The 20,699-nt window shown below is 42.4% G+C and overlaps 1 protein-coding gene across 1 annotated transcript in view; it reads right to left on the bottom strand.

Annotated features, from left to right (window-relative positions):
• The window catches only part of gpm6bb (glycoprotein M6Bb), a 52,207-nt gene extending 32,497 nt beyond the window's left edge, over nucleotides 1–19,710 (bottom strand). Inside the window, exon 1 of the mRNA XM_037539012.1 lies at nucleotides 19,631–19,710. Within this exon, the coding sequence (XP_037394909.1) occupies nucleotides 19,631–19,634 (4 nt within the window). The 5' untranslated portion in view covers nucleotides 19,635–19,710. The remainder of the gene's footprint in view (nucleotides 1–19,630) is intronic.
• Between the last annotated feature and the right edge of the window lie 989 nt (nucleotides 19,711–20,699).

Raw genomic sequence — 20,699 nt, 5'->3', positions numbered from 1 at the left:
ATTCAGAACAAAACTGAACAGAACAAGAGCGAACTGAGAAAGGACAGAGTCTTTATCCTCTGAACGTGTGAACAGAACCAGGCCAGATTCACGCTTTCCTACACAAACGCCTGCCGACTTCTCGCGACGCGTCGAGGCTGATATTAATGTTTTATTCTGAGTCGAGTCGCAGCAGCTGAGGCCGTGACTGAATCCCTCCAAATCATCAGCGAACCTTTAACTGTTAAAACTGATTAAAGAGAAACTCCAATCGATTTAAACCAGTAACTCTGCGTTTATACTGTCACTAGCCAGGTTTCAACTGACTGCACTAAAAAGAAATGAGAATCGGAGCAGCTAGTCTGACGTGACACTAGCTATAGTTTTCAATTTCACCTAAAATCTATTAAAATCAGTCCTGATAGTTATCAATTTCGCTAATATCTTACTAGATATATTTTTTTAAATTGCGCTAAAATTTCACTCACTAGTTTTCAGTTCCACTAAAAATGAACATAAATCTGAATATATAGTATCAATTTCATTAATATATTTATTAATATTATATATATATATAATTTATAATTATATTATAAAAATCAATGAAAATGTATGTTTATAAACTTCAAGTGTCACTAGCTACATTTCCACTTCACTAAAATCATGCTTAGTTTTTAATCACACTAAAATTTCACAAGTTAGTTTTCATTTGCACTAAAAATGAATGAAAACCAAAACAGCTAGTTAATAAATCTGCTACTGTGACAGTAGCTAGTGAAAATCAATACAGCTAGTTATCAATTTTGCTTACATCTCAATAGCTATTTTTAAAATTGCACTAAAATTTCACTAGCCAGATTTCACTAAAAAAAATTAATGGACTGGTCAGTGGTATGGTTATAATGGTCAGTGGTATGGTTATAATGGTCAGTGGTATGGTTATAATGGTCAATGGTATGGCTATAATCTTTAACTGTCACTAGCTAAGTTTCCATTTCACTAAAATCATGCTTAGTTTTTACTTGCACTAAAATTTCACAAGTTAGTTTGTGAAAAATGAATGAAAATCTGAATAGCTAGATATAAATTTTGCGAATGTCTAGCTAGTTTTCAACTTCGCTGAGAGTAAACGAACATCAGATTTGAATATCTTGCTAATGTGACAGTAGTTAGTTTTCTCTAATTAATAATGAAATAATTATTAAATGATTAATTATCTCTCTCAAAATGAATGAAAGTGTGTATAGCTATAGCTGTAACTGACTGCAAGCTCACTTTAAGGACAAAACACCCTCAACTTGTGCCCATCATAAGCTGTTCTCTTCTACCAAAAGCTGGGAAAGTAGTATCAATAGCCCCGTTTGGTCCAGTAGCCTGCTCTGGCAGCAGGTCCCAGACTAAAGCCACCAGCTGACCACTCTTCAGGAGGTCAAACACCCACATCAGCTGCACCTTTCAGCCCAGGCCTGATCTTTGATCCCAGTCCTTCTTTGCTCTCTCCAAGCCATAATCTGTAACAATACCACAGAGCTGAAGTGTGTGAACCAGTAACAATACCACAGACTGTAGGTGAGCTCCAAACGCTCCACAGGCTGGACATCCAACCGGGTGGGACTATTCACCACCGGTGCCATGGCAACCACCTTATTCCCTGCTCATTCTGGGCTGGACGCCTCGACATAATGACTTCCACACTGTGGACATGGGCCCTGCGAGCCAGGAGGAGCGTCACTGCTGAAGGAAAAATTTCTGAGATTCCTGAAGAAGAAGCTGCTACAGCATCCCGAGCTGAATGGAATAATCCATTGGCTCACACGCTTGAACGTTCCCCAAACCCCTCGCCCTCAAACTCCTCACCCCGACTCCAGACCCCCCGAGCAAAAATGCTTACGCTCAGCCAGAGAGAACCCGGATATTGGTGACGTAAGTCGATGACGAAGTGTCAAAGACAGTAATCTGGAAAAGAGAACCGATAGAGAACTACAGAGCACTCGTTCAGTCTGCTAATGCTTTATTCCTTAATATGTACATGTAATGGTTTATTCCCCTTTACTATCAAAACAAGAGCTTATCACAGCATTAATAAGCCGTTAGGCTACAGAGGAAATTCCCCATTGTCTCCACTGGAGTTTTCCAGAGTGCAACATCAGCATCTTCAGCATTCAAAATTATGAAAATATATTAGTTCATGGTCTCCACAGGCCACGAGAACAACTCTGCCATAAAGGAGAAATAAAAAAGACGTTACTCAGTACTGAATTGCCAGTGATTGTGAAAAGTGCAATGTTATTGTTTTCCCATTTATTTTCTATTTCGTCTGCTGGATTTTTGTTTGCTAACTCATCGTTGTTTTCAATACACAACTCATTAACTGCATATACGGTTCTCCACTTAGCATCTGTTTAAAGACTCATTTTTTAATGGAGTAACTTTGTTGCCGAAAGTCTGTACATCCCTCTTATGCTTCTCTAGCAACAGCCTAGCAACCAAATGGAACTCCACAGCAATTACCTAGCAACACCCCAACAACCAAAGGGAACACCATAGCAACCACCGCGCAACACCCCTGCAACCAAAAGGAATACCATAGCAACCACCTAGCAACACCCCAGCAACAAAATGGAACGCCATGGCAACCACCTAGCAATGATGTGGAATACCAACTGGAAAATGTGCCTTCAAGGTCTGACACAGACGCCTGAAACACCTCTGAGCCCAGTTCATCATTTAATAACCTCAAGGAAAAACATGACGATCCAGACCTATGAAAGTGCCCACAAGTCCAGGAAAACAGAGAGAGTCAGAAATGATGATCAGCATGAATCTGTGGGGCATGAAGAGCTCCAGCTCCAAACTCTGAGAGGGAAACTGTGAATCACTCGTTTTGGCAGCTCCAGCCAACAGAGCGCATGAATCATACTGGAGCTTTTCAACCAAGCGCCTCTAATTGGGCTCCAAGCAGAACCTCGTCCCTCTCTGAGCTGCAGGGTGGCATTAGCTCAGGCCCTTTATTCTCACCGAGTGCCTTTACATTCACACTAATAACACGGTCACTATCCCATTTCAGCAGTTACCAGCTGACTCACGTGGAACTTCGGGATGCAGCGATATGGAACCTGATTGTGGCTGATGCTGATAACAACTCATAATCCTACCTTTTATAAAACATGTTCACACTATAATCTATATATTAATCCATTTTACACAGCCATGGCAGCTAAAGCCAGACATTCGTTTGAGAATAATTCTAAACTTTTACATTACTTGTTGTAGATATTTAAAAAAAATTAGAAAGCCCTCTTAACTAGATCTGTTTGGTCTCCATGACGACTTCAGTACTGAGTTTAGTTCAGTATCTATTCCAGAATATCAGCTCCTCCATCATCTCATCATTAACTCCAGATTAGCAGCGTCACACAAACATCCTAACTGGACTAAACCTCCTAAATCCTGTCCTAACTTCAGGATGAACCCCAGCAGGGTCCTGACTCCTGTTTAAGGTCCGTTTCTCTGGTTCTGAGGCGGCTGAGTCAGGCAGCGTAGTTCACTACCAGCATAATGAGCTCCATTTATTCCTACTGTAAAACGCGGCTTTCACTGGGAGATGTTTTTCTCTTCTAACTCTGCGTTTAAACATCTCAGACGCTGCCAACTCGAACTCCACCGCCTCTCTGACCACCTTCCTGTGTTAATGTAGATGATGGAGTATTACAGTGATGGTGGTGAATAATGAGGAGGCGGAGCTGAACGGGTGGCTGTTTATTAGGAGGAGTAATGTTAGTGCGTTTGGGAAATGGAGACTGAAACTGGGGAGCGGCGATGCTCTGATAAACAGCAGGGGGCGCTCTGATAAACCAGAGGGGGTGCTCTGAGAAACAGCAGGGGGCGCTCTCCCAGTATTCAAAACTTACAGACTCTTTATAGAACCACGAAGACTCAAAGAACCCTTTGCACGGTGAAAGGGTTCTTCAGATTGTGCTGTAGTTGATTCTATATAGAATATTATTGAAAAGGGTTATATAGCACCCTACTGTGACAAGCTTGACAACGTAATAATATCAGAACCCAAAAAGGTTCTATATAGAATATACGTATACAGAACGTTCTCCATCAGTCTGAAGCACCCTTTCATGATGCAAAGAACCCATGAAAAGGGTTCTTTAAATGCTCATGGTTCTACATAGGACCATTTTCTTTAATGAAGAACCCTTGAGGAACCATCTTTAAGAGCGTAAAACAGAGCACTGTGTAAATAAGTGTCCACTTAGCCACATGTTGGGATCACTGGAGACATGTTTGCTATCCGGTGTCGACCAGAGGAGGATGGGTTCCCCTTTTGGGTCTTGGTTCTTCTCAGTGTTTCTTCCTCCTGCTCTTAGGGAGTTTTTCCTTGCTTGGCGACGCTCATGGGGGCTCGGACCCGGATTCTTCTGTGAAGCTGCATTTTGGTGCCACCTGTTGTAAAAACTGCTATATAAATAACCTTTGACTTGACTTGATGACTAATCAGAATTCCCAGAAATATTTAATTAGAACCCAGCAGTTTTTCTCAGCAATTAACAAGATATAAAGGATCGTCAACATGTGTCCCAAACTAGCATTTCAGCTTTAACTGACTTTCTCAAACCCCAAGCGGCCAGTCGATGAAGCCGCTGCTCTCCCTGGACTGCGCTATTGAGTTTCACGCAGCTGTCGATCCATCCGGAGCGAAACTCCAACTATTTGAGAAACTCCCATCTGCCGGTTCAGCGTGCCCTCCACACACAGCACAACCTAATTTACTGCCGGACAGGCGAAGCGGCGGAGCCTTCAGCTGGGGAATTAGCATCAAACACGAGCTGAAACCAATCCTTCTGCATCACATGCTGTCCGAATCACAGGAGAGCCAGATGAGGGTGAATCACAGATGCCTTACGTAACGTCCTTCAGGCCCGCTCCTGGGATTTCAACAACGTACAGCTCCGGTTGTTCAGGAATCCAGGGAAAACTGAGATGAGGACAGCACGGCCTTCTTGTAAAGCAGGCCGAGGAACTTCTCACGGAAAGTACAGACAAGGAACCAAGGCTTTCAAAGCACAGAACTACCTTTATCTTATGAGCTGACAAGATTTAAAGCACACTTAAGCGTCCCCCCACAAAATGGTCATATGTTTCTAATCATGCTAATTCCAGCTATCTAAAGGTCAAGAACGCCCAGCTGAAAGGCTTCGTTAGACTTAAGGCTGTTTGGGATTCAGTCCGCAAAGTTCGGCTGGTATTTAAAGTTTAAAACTCCACACAAGTTTGAGTTTTCCCCCCATTGGAGATGCAAATGAAGTCTGGGAGGTGATTAGCGTGGTGAAGGCTCCCGTCAGGGGCTTTTGTCTTAGTTCAGTAGGAGCGTGAATGAATCCGGCACAAAGAGCCGTCTGTGGGGACTGAATGTACTCCATGGGTGCGGTGCCAAGCCTTCAAACTCGCTTTCAAGCCACTTTAACGAACACTTTCACCCATACGATTCAAAACAACCGCGATGCACACTGGGTAAAGGCTTTCTCTTGATTCTCAAGCAGATGCTGAACCTGAAGGCCTTGTGAATGTGTGAGGCTCTTTTCTGTTCCATTCAAATGCTCTACCAGTCTCTTGGTGGGAAATGTACAGTATAATAAACTCAATAATTTAGCATCAAAGCAAACTGAGCTTGAGGCTAAGACAAGCTAAGAGGTCAGAGAATGAGGGCTCCACAGGCCAACACTGTTCTCTGGGCAAGGAGCTCCTCACAGACTTCAGTTCATGTGTACAAGTCAGAGACCAGCCTTCATTTATTTCATTTCCGCTCAAAACGGCCAATGTTGTTCTATAAGCCTGGGATTTTAAGGTGTTTAGTATAAACATATATATTTATATGTATGTTTAGCAACCACCTGGGATACCACAGCTATGGCCTAGTAACACCTTAATAACAACCTGGTGCACCCTAGCAGCATTTTAACAACCACCTGAGATACCATGGCAATAGCCTAGTAACACCTTAGCAACCACCTGAGATACCATGGCAATAACCTAGTAACACCTTAGCAACCAAATAGTACACTGTAGCAACATTTTAGCTACCACCTGAGATACCATGGCAATAGCCAAGGAACACCTTAACAACCAAATAGAACACCCTAGCAATGTTTAAGCAAAAGCCTATCAACACCTCAGCAACTGCCTGCGATACCACAGCAATGGCATAGTAACACCTTAGCAACCAACTGGGACACCCTAGCAACATTTTAGCATACCATGGCAATGGCCTAGTAACACCTTAGCAACCACATGTGATGCAATAGCAAGAGCCTATCAACACCTGTGTGACAGCAGAGGAGGGGAAAGTTCAGCTCCTCACTGCTGGGCTTTAGTTACATTTAGGGGTCATACGCCTTCAAAGAGGGGGGCAGTTATTTATTATCACCCCCCCTAATTCTTCAGTGATATGAAGCTGAAGTCAGAGATTCTCCAGATTCTTGAGAATTTTCCCGTTCCACCTTAAATGGAGCAGCAGCTACATTCTGGCACTTCAGGCGTCAGAACTGCTGGACTATTTAAGGTGGAACGGGAAAGTTAGCTAGATAGCTACCGAGACGTTAGCACAGTATTAGTGATTTTTATCCTTGTTATGAAGAAAAACAACCAAAATCCACTGAAACGACATTAAACTAAGATCATATGATGGTTATTGTGATTTATTAACAGAGAAAATTCCCACATCTGTGGGTTTCTCTGGTCTCTTGTTCTCCGTCTCGCCGGTTTCTCTGTTTTTCTCGTATCTCTCTGTTTGGAGTCTCTGAAAAACCTCAGAGGGTCATGTAGCCCCAACACTTCACCCCAGCCCTCTATCTCAACAGGAATCGGACGCCCTACCATTAATGGGATTGAAATGGGGTGAAATGGGATTGGGCCTTAATATTTCTATAATAATATTTTAATATTTATACACGAGGTTTTGAATGAATTCCCTCTCTAATAGATAATACTGCTGTTACGGCCGTGTGCTGCATTTATGACCTTTTTACCAGCTGGCAGACGCAAAGTAGGACAATTCGGAAAAAAGAATTGATTTTGTGTCCCTCACTGCCTCATCAATACTGTCCACACAGACACTGGGGGGTGTTTCAGCCTGTGTGTGTGCGCTGATGGGAATGTGCGTGTCTGATTTACGTGTTTTAATCTGCAGCGAAGCGTGCCTCCACCAGTGTGTGCGGAGCGTCATTTCACCAGGACGTTCTGGAAATGTGTGAGTGGAACAAAAACAAAACATCTGACGCTCACTGCTTTTTTTCAGAGTGACATAAAACAGCTCTCCAGCTCAGACGCTCAGCCTCGCGCCCCCACAGCACCATCACAAACTGATGTCAAACCCTCCCTTCAGTAAATAACGCACAAAAATACTGATATTAACGGGCCACATTCTCTCTTTCGTAAACTAAAGTTGCTCTTAGCTCTGTAGTTTTGTCTGCAAACGGGAATCTGTTGACAGGTTTGATGCCTCCATGAGCTGCATAACAAAGTTTTCACATTTAATGGTAATGAGTTCACTGCCTGATGTCTGAGACGTAGTTTTACGATGGTTTTGAGAAGATTTTGGCCTTAAAATCCATTCATGGTGGAGGGATACACAATATGCAGGGAGCTGTGAGAAAAAATAGTCCCCAAAGAAAACGTATTATTTCAGATTTTCCACTACGTTCCATCATCAACATTCCATATAAACTCGTGTAGGTTCTCTGGTGGTTCTGGATGGTAAATTAAACGTCTATATTTGTGTTGTAGTCATGGCGACACCTGGTTCCCATCACCACCACTGTAAAGAGATTTCTCACCAAACCCAGTCTGTTTATATCTCAACTATTAATTTATGCAGAGATGTTATTTTCAGGCCTTCAAGTTTCACAGGACAAACAGCGACTGGTTAAAGTGTTAATCAGGCATAAAATTACAGTCTGTTTACCTTCTGTGTTCAGGTTTGTATTCGGATAACATCCAAATAAAATTTATCCACATACCACTTACATTCAGCCACATAAACACGTCTTGATTAGACAGCTTTAGACTCTTTTTGTGGAATATGGAAGAAAGAGATGATGCCAGGCATCACAGAAGTTTGATGCTACGCTGTTGTCTATTTCATGGCATTGAAAGGGAGGAAACCGGCTCCATATTTCATGACACTTGTGGTCTTAAAGGTGACAAGTTTTGTTTTGTGGTCTTTCATTTCAATAGTGAAACAGCTCTATAGCCAAGAGTAAAGAGGGAGCGCTGGTGGAGAGGACAGCGTTCGGTGCTTTTATTGATGGTAGTTAGATTCCTATCTACATATTTTTATACATATTTTGTAGTGGCGTCTAATTATTAATACCACTTTTTTGCAGTTTCCTAGTTTGACTCTCAAATCTATCTGTAGTTGCAACCTGAAGCTCAGCCACAGTGCACTGTATGTATTTTAGTTCATGTTTATTGATAACAGTAGCAACGTTTACAAGCAGCCCGATAATTTGTTAATAATCCGACTAATAGCTCAACCAGAATAGATTACTTCCATGTGTACACCTCAGTTGGAATAGTCTTGTCTGATTGAGTCCATTCAGAATACAGTTTCTATCTGACTGAACGAGGTGGGTAATCCTGTAAATAATCTGTTAAATAGAAGAATAATATCCGTGTAAACGCCTGAATCCGATTACATTCCCTATCGGAAAGTTTCAGTCCGTTCTGCATGAGCGTCGCGTCACAGTGAGAGTTTATACCGTTCAACACGGCGGAGCAGAAACTGGTCTGCAGAGGAGACGAAGTTCATGCTCTGATCTTTAAAAGACGGCGGTGGGACGGACGTCCAGCTTATGCGTCTCAGAGCACGACGTCTTCCTCTCGGCCTTCTTTAATAAGGACGTGTGAAGGACGTTTTCCTGAGTCTGACGTCATTTTAAAGCAGTTAAAAACACAATCACTGCTCACTGCTGCTCATCTCACTCTGACTGGACTCACGTGATGCTGTTGTCATGGTAACGTCTACACTAAGTGGTTCTCCATGCATGCGCATCATTTTGGATCTGATTCCTTGTAGATTTTCATCAGACTGTTGAGTGAAAATAAACACCTCAGTCTTAATCTGTAATTGGAATGTTTTCAATCAGATTGGAGAAAATCTTTGCATGTAAACACAGACACTGTGTCAGGCAATGTTCTAAGCACATAAGCGAGTCCATTAACAGCTCCACATCTGAAACCTGAGCCTGTATGTTTCTGTAGAACAGAGCATTTCAGATTAAACCACCCTGAGTGACTCTGTTTACATCTCAGCCACTGAATGATGTAGAAACACTTTCAAAAAATTCCCATGTAAAGTTAGCACCATGACAAGTGGTGGGGCAATATTTTTTAGCCACTAACTGTTGACTGAACTATTGCTTTGAACTTCAGCCATGTGACAGTGGACAGCTCTGTAACCGTGGGTGACCTCCGGGGGCCAACCACACATTTAGCCCCCAACCCAGGCCCTATGAATAGGCCTTTAGTCTGGGAGTGGGGGGCTGTTTTTCTCTATCATTTCATCTCACAATTAACAGTGACTCCCTTTGTTGGTCCTGAATGTCTCAAATCCAAACTGAACCGATCTACACCAAACAGCTGAAGCGGGGAGGAAGAAAAGAGAAGAGCTAGAGATGCAAAGGAGTAAAACGAGGCCTTTAAAAGTAAAAAAATGAGTAATATAAGATTCATCTATCATTAGTGGTGGTAACCACTGCAGCCTTTACATTTCCAAGAGCGTCTTGCCAAGCCGTAAATGTTTGAATCTGGTCTTCACTCCAGATGGATGGCGGCCCAGAGAGCAGCCAGTTATGAGCTTTAGGTGGCTCTGGCTTTGATAACAAAAAACACAGCGCATCCTGCAGTTTTTGGGTAACAGATGCTTCTTTTTATCACATAAAACGTTGCATTAATTTACCCGTCTGGAGATGCTGACACACCACATTGGAGATACTACACTATTGATATAGAAGCCTGCAGTATAATAAAGCTCAATATACTCATAACATTCAACATGTCATCCCTTCACAGGAAAAGTCCCACCCATCGATAAAAATAGCCAATTGGATTGTTGGTAAAGGCTTAGGCAGGAAGTAATTGTATTAAATATTGAACTTTATATATAAATACAGTTATACAGGGCGGCACAGTGGTGTGGTGGGTAGCGCTGTCGCCTCACAGCGAGGAGGGCCTGGGTTCGATTCCCCGGCCGGGCGACCGGGGTCCTCTCTGTGTGGAGTTTGCATGTTCTCCCCGTGTCTGCGTGGGTTTCCTCCGGGTTCTCCGGTTTCCTCCCACAGTCCAAAGACATGCAGTCAGGCCAAATCGACATGCTAAATTGCCCCTAGGTGTGAGTGACTGTCTGTGTCTGTCTGTCTGCCCTGCGATGGACTGGCGACCTGTCCAGGGTGTATCCTGCCTTCCGCCCGAAGACTGCTGGGATAGGCTCCAGCTTCCCCCCCGTGACCCTGACGGAGAAGCGGCTTAGAAAATGGGTGGATGGATGGATGGATGGATAATTCAGGATTGGACCCTGATGATATTAAAACTATTTTCACCCCAACTGCGGTTGGTTTAACTAATGAATATTTTATCGGAGGCTTTTCATTTGCTGCATGTTTTGATACAGAGGTACTAATGCTGATATCGCCGCTAAAGGAGAAGAATACAGTGTAGATCTAACACTAATATATACACTTTGCACAAGGCCACAAGCAACAGAGGGGCAGAGGAACACGAGCTTAACACTAAAATACATTTTCTATCAAAATGAATTTACTGCTCAATATAATTTCCTCTTAAAATAAACTTACCATTTAAAAAAACCTGCTTTTAAAAGGAACTTTCTGATCAAATTAACTTCTTGTTCATTCTTGTATTGGATTTACTGTTAAAATGTATTTCCTGTAAAAATGAACTGACTGTTAAAATAAACGTACTGTAGAAATAAACTTACTAATAAAATGTATTTCTTGTAAAAATGAACTTACTGTTAAAATGAACTTATTGTAAAAATAAACTGTTAAAATAAACTTACTGTAAAAATGAACTGACTGTTAAAATAAACGTACTGTAGAAATAAACTTACTAATAAAATGTATTTCTTGTAAAAATGAACTTATTGTAAAAATAAACTGTTAAAATAAACTTAATGTAAAAATGAACTGACTGTTAAACTTACTGTAAAAATGAACTGACTGTTAAAATAAACGTACTGTAGAAATAAACTTACTAATAAAATGTATTTCTTGTAAAAATGAACTTACTGTTAAAATGAACTTATTGTAAAAATAAACTGTTAAAATAAACGTACTGTAAAAATGAACTGACTGTTAAAATAAACGTACTGTAGAAATAAACTTACTATTAAAATGCACTGCTTGTAAAATTGAACTTGTTAAATGTATTTCCTGTAAAAATTAACTTATCGTTATATAATCAACTTCCAGCTTAAATGAATTTCCTGCTAAAATGATTTCACTGTTAAAATGAACTCACTGTTATAATTGACTTCCAGCTAAAATGAACTTACTGTTCAGATGAATTTACTGACTTGCTGTTAAAGTGAACTCATTGGTAAAATGTTGAATCCACTTGTTTACAGTAATTAGCCCGATTTCCGTTTATTGGTTCGTTTTTAACATATACCTGCTATTAGAGAATAACAGTGTAACTGAACAACAGCTTGACTTGTTGTCTGTTATTCCTGAGATGGTATCACTCTCCCTGGTCATGACACCTCTCCCACAATGCCCCTGTGTTCCTGCCCAGTTAGATGGCAGCCTACGGCTTTGTGTATCTGTAGTCACACGTTTTGGAGTCGGATGCAAAAGTGGAAAAGAAAACATGAGACCCTCTGACCTGACTGTTCTCCATTTAAAGCTCAGGGGGCACTACGCCAATTAACTGCAGGAATTTAATCTCTGCATTTAATAAAATTGATAAAACAGTGGAAAGCTTAGGCTTTTGTCTCCATCTGGCAAAGCAAACCTTTATTTGGAGTAAAATAAATAGTAAATTTGGACTCCAAATAACAGCTCTAAAAAAACTTGATGTTTAAAAAAGGACTTACAGTTGAAAACTTTCTGCCAAGCTGAATTTGCTTATAAAACAAGCTTCTAAATTTGAAACTGCTATTAAAACAAACTTTCTGCTAACATGACTTGGCTACAAAAATAACTTACCACAAAAAAAAACTTACCATTAAAATGGACTAATTGAAAAAATCCATTTAAATGTTAAAACTAACTTGAAAAAGAACTTAAAATGAAGTTAAAATGAGTGTATGGCTAAAATTACTACTTAAAAATGAATCTTAAAAAACACTGCGATTAAAAAGAGCGTACTGTTTCAATGAACTTACTTTTACATTGAATTTGCTGTTAAAATAACTTACTGCTGAAAAACATACTAGTAAAACTCACTCATTAATATAATTAATTTATTAAAAGTTACTTGAAAAATAACAAAATTAAATTGAATTCACTGTTAAAATTACTACTCACAAACTTACTGATATTGCGAACTACAGTTCAGATGAACCTGCTGTGAGGATACAAAAAACACACTGTTAAAATGAAGTGTCTGAAAAAGAGCTCAGTGTTTAAATGAGCTTACTTTGAAATAAACGGACCACTAAAAGAACGTACTGTTAAAAGAACTTTACTATTTAGAAATAAACTTAGTTTTTGAAAATGAATTTACTTTTAAAAATAATGTTGAAAATCCCCTTATTGTGTAGTGTCATTAGCCTAAAATCACTTTATTGTATTATTGTTGTTTATCAGTTTATTGTATTATTGTTGTTTATCTGTCCAACCCTTTAACATCTGTTATTTGAGACTCATCTGAACAACTTGACTTGCTGCTTCTTGTAAAACAAACTTAAATGTCTGACATCCAGCTTTGTGTTCATACAGTAACTCGCCTGATGTCAGATTTACCTCATAACATATGGGTCATTACAATAAGCAAACTGAGCTTTATCATAACAGCCGCACCCTCAATACGTCCCTCAGACCCCTCCGAAAACTCGCTCTGCGAAACAAACGACGTGCCAACTCAGAGTCTTTTATTACTCATAAACAACAGAGCAGCACGTGGACTGGCCGGACTCTCCGAGCCAACAGTGAGTAAGACTTTCCGAGCCTGTGTTTTAAAGAGAATTCAGGCCAAAGTGGTGTTATTAGCACGAACAGCACAAGGGCTTTGGGAGATTCCCCGAACACTTTCAATGCTTATAAGGACCAAAGAAGAGAACACAGAGAAGAGCTGTCCACAGATAAGCCCGTAATCTGCTGTATTTGATTACTGCTGGCACAGCGGTCACAAGACCACACTAAACTTTCAGCATTTGATTTAATTTTCCAGTGAAAGGGAAGTTCGCTGGCCCACAGATGGCTCTACCCCGGCGAAGCCTCAGAAAGCCAACAAACATCTGAGATTCTTCTCAAAAAGGTGAATCAAATTTAACCAAAGACCCCCACAGGTTCTCCCAAACGCAGCCAACCAGCCAAGACGTGTTTTGGCGACTGAAGTCGTCTTCTTTAGTTTTAGTGGTAAAGCTACAAGGCTAATGTAGCTAACAAGTACGGGAAGCTTACGCCTCACATATTAGCATGGTGCTAACTGCAGGCCTAGATCATCACACGTTGGCATCAAATTGTGTTCAGTTGTGAAAGCCAAGACGTGTGGGTGTCCGAAGTTTTCGTCTTTTTTTGCAGTTTTAGCATGTTTAGTGGGGGATAAACTATTTTTATATTTATTTATTATCTTCATAATTTGGTGCTTGAGATGTAAAGAAAGGCATTCAGAGTGGTTTAGTGTAAAGCGATTGATTGTAGACACTCAGATGTCTTTACAGTGGCGGTGATGGGAACCAGGCGTCGCCATGACGACAACAGAGACATTTTATTTACCATCCAGAACCACCAGAGAACCTACACGAGTCTTCTGAGCTTATATGGAATGTTGATGATGGAAAATAGTGGAAAATCTGGAATACTGAGTTTTCTTTGGGGACTATTTTGCTGCACAGCGCCCTGCATGTCTCCCTCCACCATGAATGGAGTTGAAGTTCTCTAAACTCTCATAAAACAGCGTCTCAGTCATCAGGCAGTGAATTCAGAACCAGTTCATGTAGGAACTTTCTGTAGGAGCTTTTAGAGGGACGTCTGGTTCCCATCACCACCACTGTGAGGAGCTTTTAGAGGGACGTCTGGTTCCTATCACCACCACTGTGAACGGTTCTGACTCGGTCAGTTTATCTAGAACAGAGCGTTTCACACCAAACCGCTCAGAGCCACTCTGCTTACATCTCAACCATCTCAAATTCTCGTTTAAGTTATTTCTAAGACTTGTTTATGTGGATTCTGACCCTGCATTACACACGAAAGTCTATAAACAAAGACAAAACTCAAGCTTGTGTCTCTTCAACTCAGCACAGAGAACAGATCTTATTGGATTGTGAGCTCGTAAGTGGAGCCAGGAGCTCCGATGATTAAAGAAACTGGATAGTTTCTTCATGAGTCACTCCACAACAACAACACAGCATCAGCAGTAACTCACAGGACCCCTTCGAGGCATCCTGACTATACTTAGACCCACAGCTTCAAAACACGGGAAAAAACACAGCAGTGCAGATAATATGGAACAGAACCGCTGGAGTTTCTCAGAGCTTCATCCTGACCTGTACAGTTTATATAGAGTTACATCACAGTACTTCAGGGCATTTAGATGATGTCATGATATTTCGTCTTTCCGAGCTCTGCCAAGAAACTGGAACCGGCAAACCAACTGAAAAACTATCGGTGATTTCACACTCAAAGCCCAGTCATTAGCAGTGGGCAGTATGGGTAAAAATTCATATCATAGTATGATTAAGATTACTGACAGTTTCAGTATCTATCACAGTAGAGTTACAGCTGCTTTTACCAGCTGGAGAATCACAAACACAATTTCCGTATTAGTCATAATTTAAGAAAGAAAACAGATTATCTTTATCTGTCTAGTGACGAGTGCTAGATGAGTTATATGTGCTAAACAAGTGGCCAACAACAGTGCTAAACTGTTTCGTTGAGCACTGCTTCAAGTTAGCCAGCTGCTAAAAACAGCTGGCCTGGACGTTCTCCCGCTCTCCAAAGCCTCACAGCTTCCTCAGTTTACTGTCGTTTGAATCAGGGCTGTAACTCACATGAACCACTTCTTTCTTTCACTGTTGTTGTTTGTGAATGTACTAATACTAAAATATGACGGAGCGCTGTAACAGCGCTGTAGCTGTGAGGAGCAGACTGGTTTAACGCTGCTAAATCTGGTTAGGACGTTAGGAAAGGGACCGTATAGTTATGCCACTGATCTCGTCACTCAGACTCGCTCACAGGAGAACAGATCGCCAGTCGCTCCACTCAAACAGGGAATGTGTAACTCCACATTTCATATGTTTTGAAAGTGTATTTGTCAACCCATTTTTTACTGGTGGCCCCCTCCCTCTCTAATCATGTCGAGAAACTCTGAAGTGCGCCCTCTCCTGGCGACAGCAGAGCAGTGTCACTTTCCTTGCAGTAGAAAACCAGGGCTGTCGCTAGAACGTGGAAATGTGAGAACGTTCTGTATTGAATATTTGTCGAACACTTCTTATAGCTATATCGAGGAAAGCTGTATCGCAATAATTATCGTTATCGTTTAGTTGCCCAGCCCATGTACAGTATAATTACACACACACACACACACACACACACATTCTATATATATATATATATATATATATATATATATACACTTTTCATAAGAACTATATTGAACAACTGAAGTAAATATAAAATATTTTTATTGGGCAAAAGAGAAACAAAATATATATAGACACACTCTCAGCAAAAAGGGTTCTATATAGTACCAATAAAGGGTTCTCTGGCTTGCAACAATAGTGGAACCATTTTTGGTGCTATATAGATCACTTTTAAAAAAAGGGCTCTGGATACAACCATCTACAACATTCTCCATCAATCTGAAGAACCCTTTCACCATGCAAAGAACCCTTCATTCATTTCTTTACTGAAGAACCGTCGTTTTTAAGAGAGCAGATGTTGATGTGGCCTTCTAACCCTGACGAGATGACCGACATTCTTAGAAGAGCATATTCAGACATACTTTTCACGGAAAAGATAAGATCTCAACGTTTAACTCCAGCCAGCCGTTGATCAATAGGCCTCGGCATCACATATAATCCACTTACAGCTACAGAACCCGGGACATGAGGTTGATGATGGTGCCAATATGACAGGCTGCCCGGTTTGATTACAGAAGCCAGTTTAACTAATCTTGAATCGCACTGAATGCCTCCAGCGCATTTTTCAACAACAAACCTGCTCACTATTTCACAACCTGAATTCCCTCTGATAAGCAAAAGGCCTTCAAACAAAGTTCACCAAACACCAAACAACAACCCCAAGCCCACCCCCCGCTTGTCTGGCCTTGTCAATGCACAAAAATCTAGCAGAAATTGCACAATAGCCCTCCCCTGACAAAATCTATACACAAGCTAGTCATTCACAGGCATTCAAACAGCTGCAAAAAGAGCCTTTACAGTAGACGTTTGCGCTCAGCTGCAGCCCAGCGCTCACATAAAGCTCAATGCTTAGTCACTGAAGTAGACCAACATCCTCCAAGCTGAGGCAGAACAATCAGACAACCCCCAGGAACAAGCTGGTTTTCTCAAACGTCTCACTGCTCCACCACAACAGCCACCACAGTCGCCTGAATTAAAGCACACAAAGGCAGCCCTGCAGGAGCCTGTGAGGTTTAGGCCCAGTCCCATTTCTTATGTTTACCCCTACCCCCAGTTTTGGAGCGCTGCCCCTTGTTCCTGAGCTACAGGGCAGTGGTTGAGATCTTCCTCTGAAATGAGACCCTCTAATAAAAGAGCATCACTTCATTAACAGCTACTAGCGCCGCTCTGTAGGCGACCCTGCCCGTCTGCAGGGACAGCAGAGGAGGGGAAAGTTCAGCTCCTCACTGCTGGGCTTTAGTTACATTTAGGGATCATATGCCTTCAAAGAGGGGGGCAGTTATTTATTATCACCCCCCCTAATTCTTCAATGATATGAAGCTGAAGTCAGAGATTCTCCAGATTCTCGTTCAAACATTCCAGTTCCACCTTAAATGGAGCAGCAGAATGTAACTGCTGCTCCATTTAAGGTGGAACGGGATATTTAGCTACTGAGATGTCAGCTCTACTAGTGATTTTTGTGCTCGTTGAAGGACCAAAATTCACTGAAACGACATTAATTTAGATAAAAACCTCCGTCTGGAGGGTCATGTAGCCCCAACACTTCACCCCACCCCTCTATCTCAACAAGAATCGGGACGCCCTACACCCAGATGTGAAACGGAGGGCTAGGGCTGAGTGGTAGGGGCGAGGGGTGAAATTGGATTGGGCTTCAATCTTCTGGCTTATGCTTAACTTACATCTTATTTCCTCAGAAACACCTCCTGAAAGCGCATAGCTTGTGCTTCATGGCTTAACAGAGTGTCAGAAGCCAGTCTACCTGAGATTACTTTACTCCGTTCTTTGCAACTTTGCACCCAGTCAGTTCATCTCTTTGGGTGAATTCGGGCACAATTCATCCCAAACAGGACACACGGTTCTGCACAGGCAGCTGCGGAGCCCCTTGGGTCGATGGCTAAGCCGACCAGGCAAGAGAACGCTAGTATTCAGCGGACAAATGAAAACAAGATGTTCGCAGTCCTCTGTAGGTCTGTCCCGAGGCTGGATTACAGGCACGGCTTAAACACACATGCTACGCATGCTGTGTTTACTATTCATTATCAGCACCACCAGCAATACTGACAACCACTTCTTTAAGGCTGACTGTGGTGTCAGGAGTGGAAGCAAAACTGAAAGCCTGGGAGAATGGAAAAGGCAGCAAAAGAAGTGGGGGTGGGGAGCGGATAAAGAAAGAAAGAGAAAGAGATGCCCATCTGGCCCGAAGTCCTCTTAACCCCCTAAACCCTCTCCGTCTGCTGGAAGTCTTTAAGAGGCGCTGAGTGTCAGTGGCAAGGCGCCTCTGCCTGACCTACAGGCCTGTAAAGCAGATGGCCCAGTTCACACATGCCTGATTAACTGTGTTCCCGGGACATTTCCCACAAAACTTTCCAAGGGAATTAAGAGGTATCATTCCGGCCCGAAGCTGGAGTAATCCCTACTGCCGGGCACTACCTGCTCTGAGAAGATAACTGTGAATAGTGGACAACATCTTCATAAGCAGGCAGCAAGGTTGTTTACGTACACACTTAAAAAAGGTGGTTCTTCAAGGGTTCTTTAGCAAAGAAAATGGTTCTAGATAGAACCATGAACACGCAAAAAAACCCTCTGCATGATTAAAGGGTTCTTTACATTGTGAAAGTGTTCTTCATGATCACAGGCTTGGCATCGTAACAGTAGAAGAACACTTTTTGGTGCTAAAGAGAACCATCTACAGCACATTCTCACAATGTACAGAACTTTGCAAAGAACCCTTCAATCATGCAAAGAATGAAGAATATGCTGTATATGGTTCTATATGGCACCGAAAAGGTTCTTCTATTACTATGATGTCAAGCCTGTAACAATAGCAATAACTTATCAAAAAGGTTCTATGTAGAACCATCTAAAACACTCTCCGTTAACATGAAGAACCATTTGACAATGCCAAGGACCCTTTACACGTGCAAAGAATGAAGAATGTGCTGTATATGGTTCTATATAGCACAAAAATAGTTGTTATTATTGATGACAAGCCTGTAAGAACAGAAGAACCCTTTTCAAAAAGGTTCTACATAGAACCACATAAAAGACACTATTCATCAATCTGACGAATGCGTTCTCAATGCAAAGAATCGTGTAATAATGCAATGGGTTATTTAAATGTTCGTGGTCCTATATAGAACCATTGTCCTTACTAAAGAACCCATGAAGAACCATCATTTTAAGAGTGCAGACCAGTGTTTATCTGCTCCACCAGCCTGATCCAACTAATCAGCTCATACTGAGCTTAAGAGTATAAAAATATTAAGATATGCAGGGCAGAGAGTCTCTAGGACCAGAACCGAGGAACTCTGATGTAGAACCAGACGTCAATGTTAGGAGAACTTTGTGTGATCATGATGCCTTGGAGATCTCAGAGAAAGCTGGTGCTAACAGATGCACAAGAGAAGTTCTAGAAGTGCAAAGAAGCCAGAAGAAAAAGAAGAAAGAAGAAAAAAAGTCGAATGTCCCGTTCCACCTTAAATGGTGCATCAGCTTCACTCTGGCGCAGCAGAAGTGCTGCACAATTCAACCATTTAAGGTGGAACGGATAATTCGAACCAGAGGCTGTCGAGCAGGAACTTCAGCCTCGCACTGGAGGAGCTGGTGGAAGCTGTTGCTCCTCTGCGGAGGCTGAAGAAGCTCAGGGTGAGTAAATTCTCCCCTTCAATCCTTTTAGTTTGATCCCTAATCGCCTCCCTGCTCCAGCTGGTCAGGCGCGGGAGAAAAGCTCTGTGCAAATGAAACATATAGAGGCGCCTGGCACTTAGAACTGTCCGGTACCCCCGGTTTCTCCCCGGTTCCCCGGTTCTAGGTACATACCCATCGCTCTGCTCTCCCAGATTTCTGCTCTTCAGTCCCTGCGAGCTCAGTTGCGCGCGGATGTGGCGCGTGGGGACACTGAGCGAACGCTGCACTACGGTAAACCACGCCCCCCCGTGCTGCGATTGGCTAAGAGCGGCCCTCCTCTCGGCTCTGATTGGCTAGATGTGTCCACAACTCTCTATCTAGCTATATATATTTATATATATTTCCAAAAGTTTTCACTTCCCCATCCAGATCACTGAGTTCAGGTTTTCCAGTCTCTTCCATGGCCACAGGTGTATAAAGCCGAGCCCCTAGGCCTGCAGACTGCTTCTACAGACATTAGTGAAAGAATGGGTCGCTCTCAGGAGCTCAGTGAATTCCAGCGTGATGCCGTGATCGGACGCCACCTGTGCAGCAAGTCCAGTCGTGAAATTTCCTCACTACTAAATATTCCACAGTCAACTGTCAGTGGGATTATAACAAAGTGGAAGCGATTGGGAACGACAGCAACTCAGCCACGAAGTGGTCGGCCACGTAAAATGACAGAGCGGTCAGCGGATGCTGAGGGGCATAGTGCACAGAGGTCACCGACTTTCTGCAGAGTCAATCACTACAGACCTCCAAACTTCATGTGGCCTTCAGATCAGCTCAAGAACAGCGTAGAGAGCTTCATGGAATGGGTTTCCATGGCCGAGCAGCTGCATCCAAGCCTTACATCACCAAGCGCAATGCAAAGCGTGGAATGCAGTGGTGTAAAGCGCCGCCACTGGACTCTAGAGCAGTGGAGACGTGTTCTCTGGAGTGACCAATCACGCTTCTGCGTCTGGAAATCCGATGGACGAGTCTGGGTTTGGCGGTTGCCAGGAGACGGTACTTGTCTGACTGCATTGTGCCGAGTGTAAAGTTTGGTGGAGGGGGGATCATGGTGTGGGGGTGTGTTTCAGGAGTTGGGCTCGGTCCTTTAGATCCAGTGAAAGGAGCTCTTAAAGCTTCAGCACCAAGAGATTTTGGACAATTTCCTGCTCCCAACTTTGTGGGAACAGTTTGGGGACGGCCCCTTCCTGCTCCAACATGACTGCACACC

The sequence above is a fragment of the Pygocentrus nattereri genome, chromosome 6 (assembly GCF_015220715.1).
Source record: "Pygocentrus nattereri isolate fPygNat1 chromosome 6, fPygNat1.pri, whole genome shotgun sequence".
Taxonomy (NCBI): Eukaryota; Metazoa; Chordata; class Actinopteri; order Characiformes; family Serrasalmidae; genus Pygocentrus; species Pygocentrus nattereri.
The sequence above is the reverse complement of the archived record's forward strand: the minus strand, read 5'-3'. Positions and strand labels throughout refer to the sequence as shown.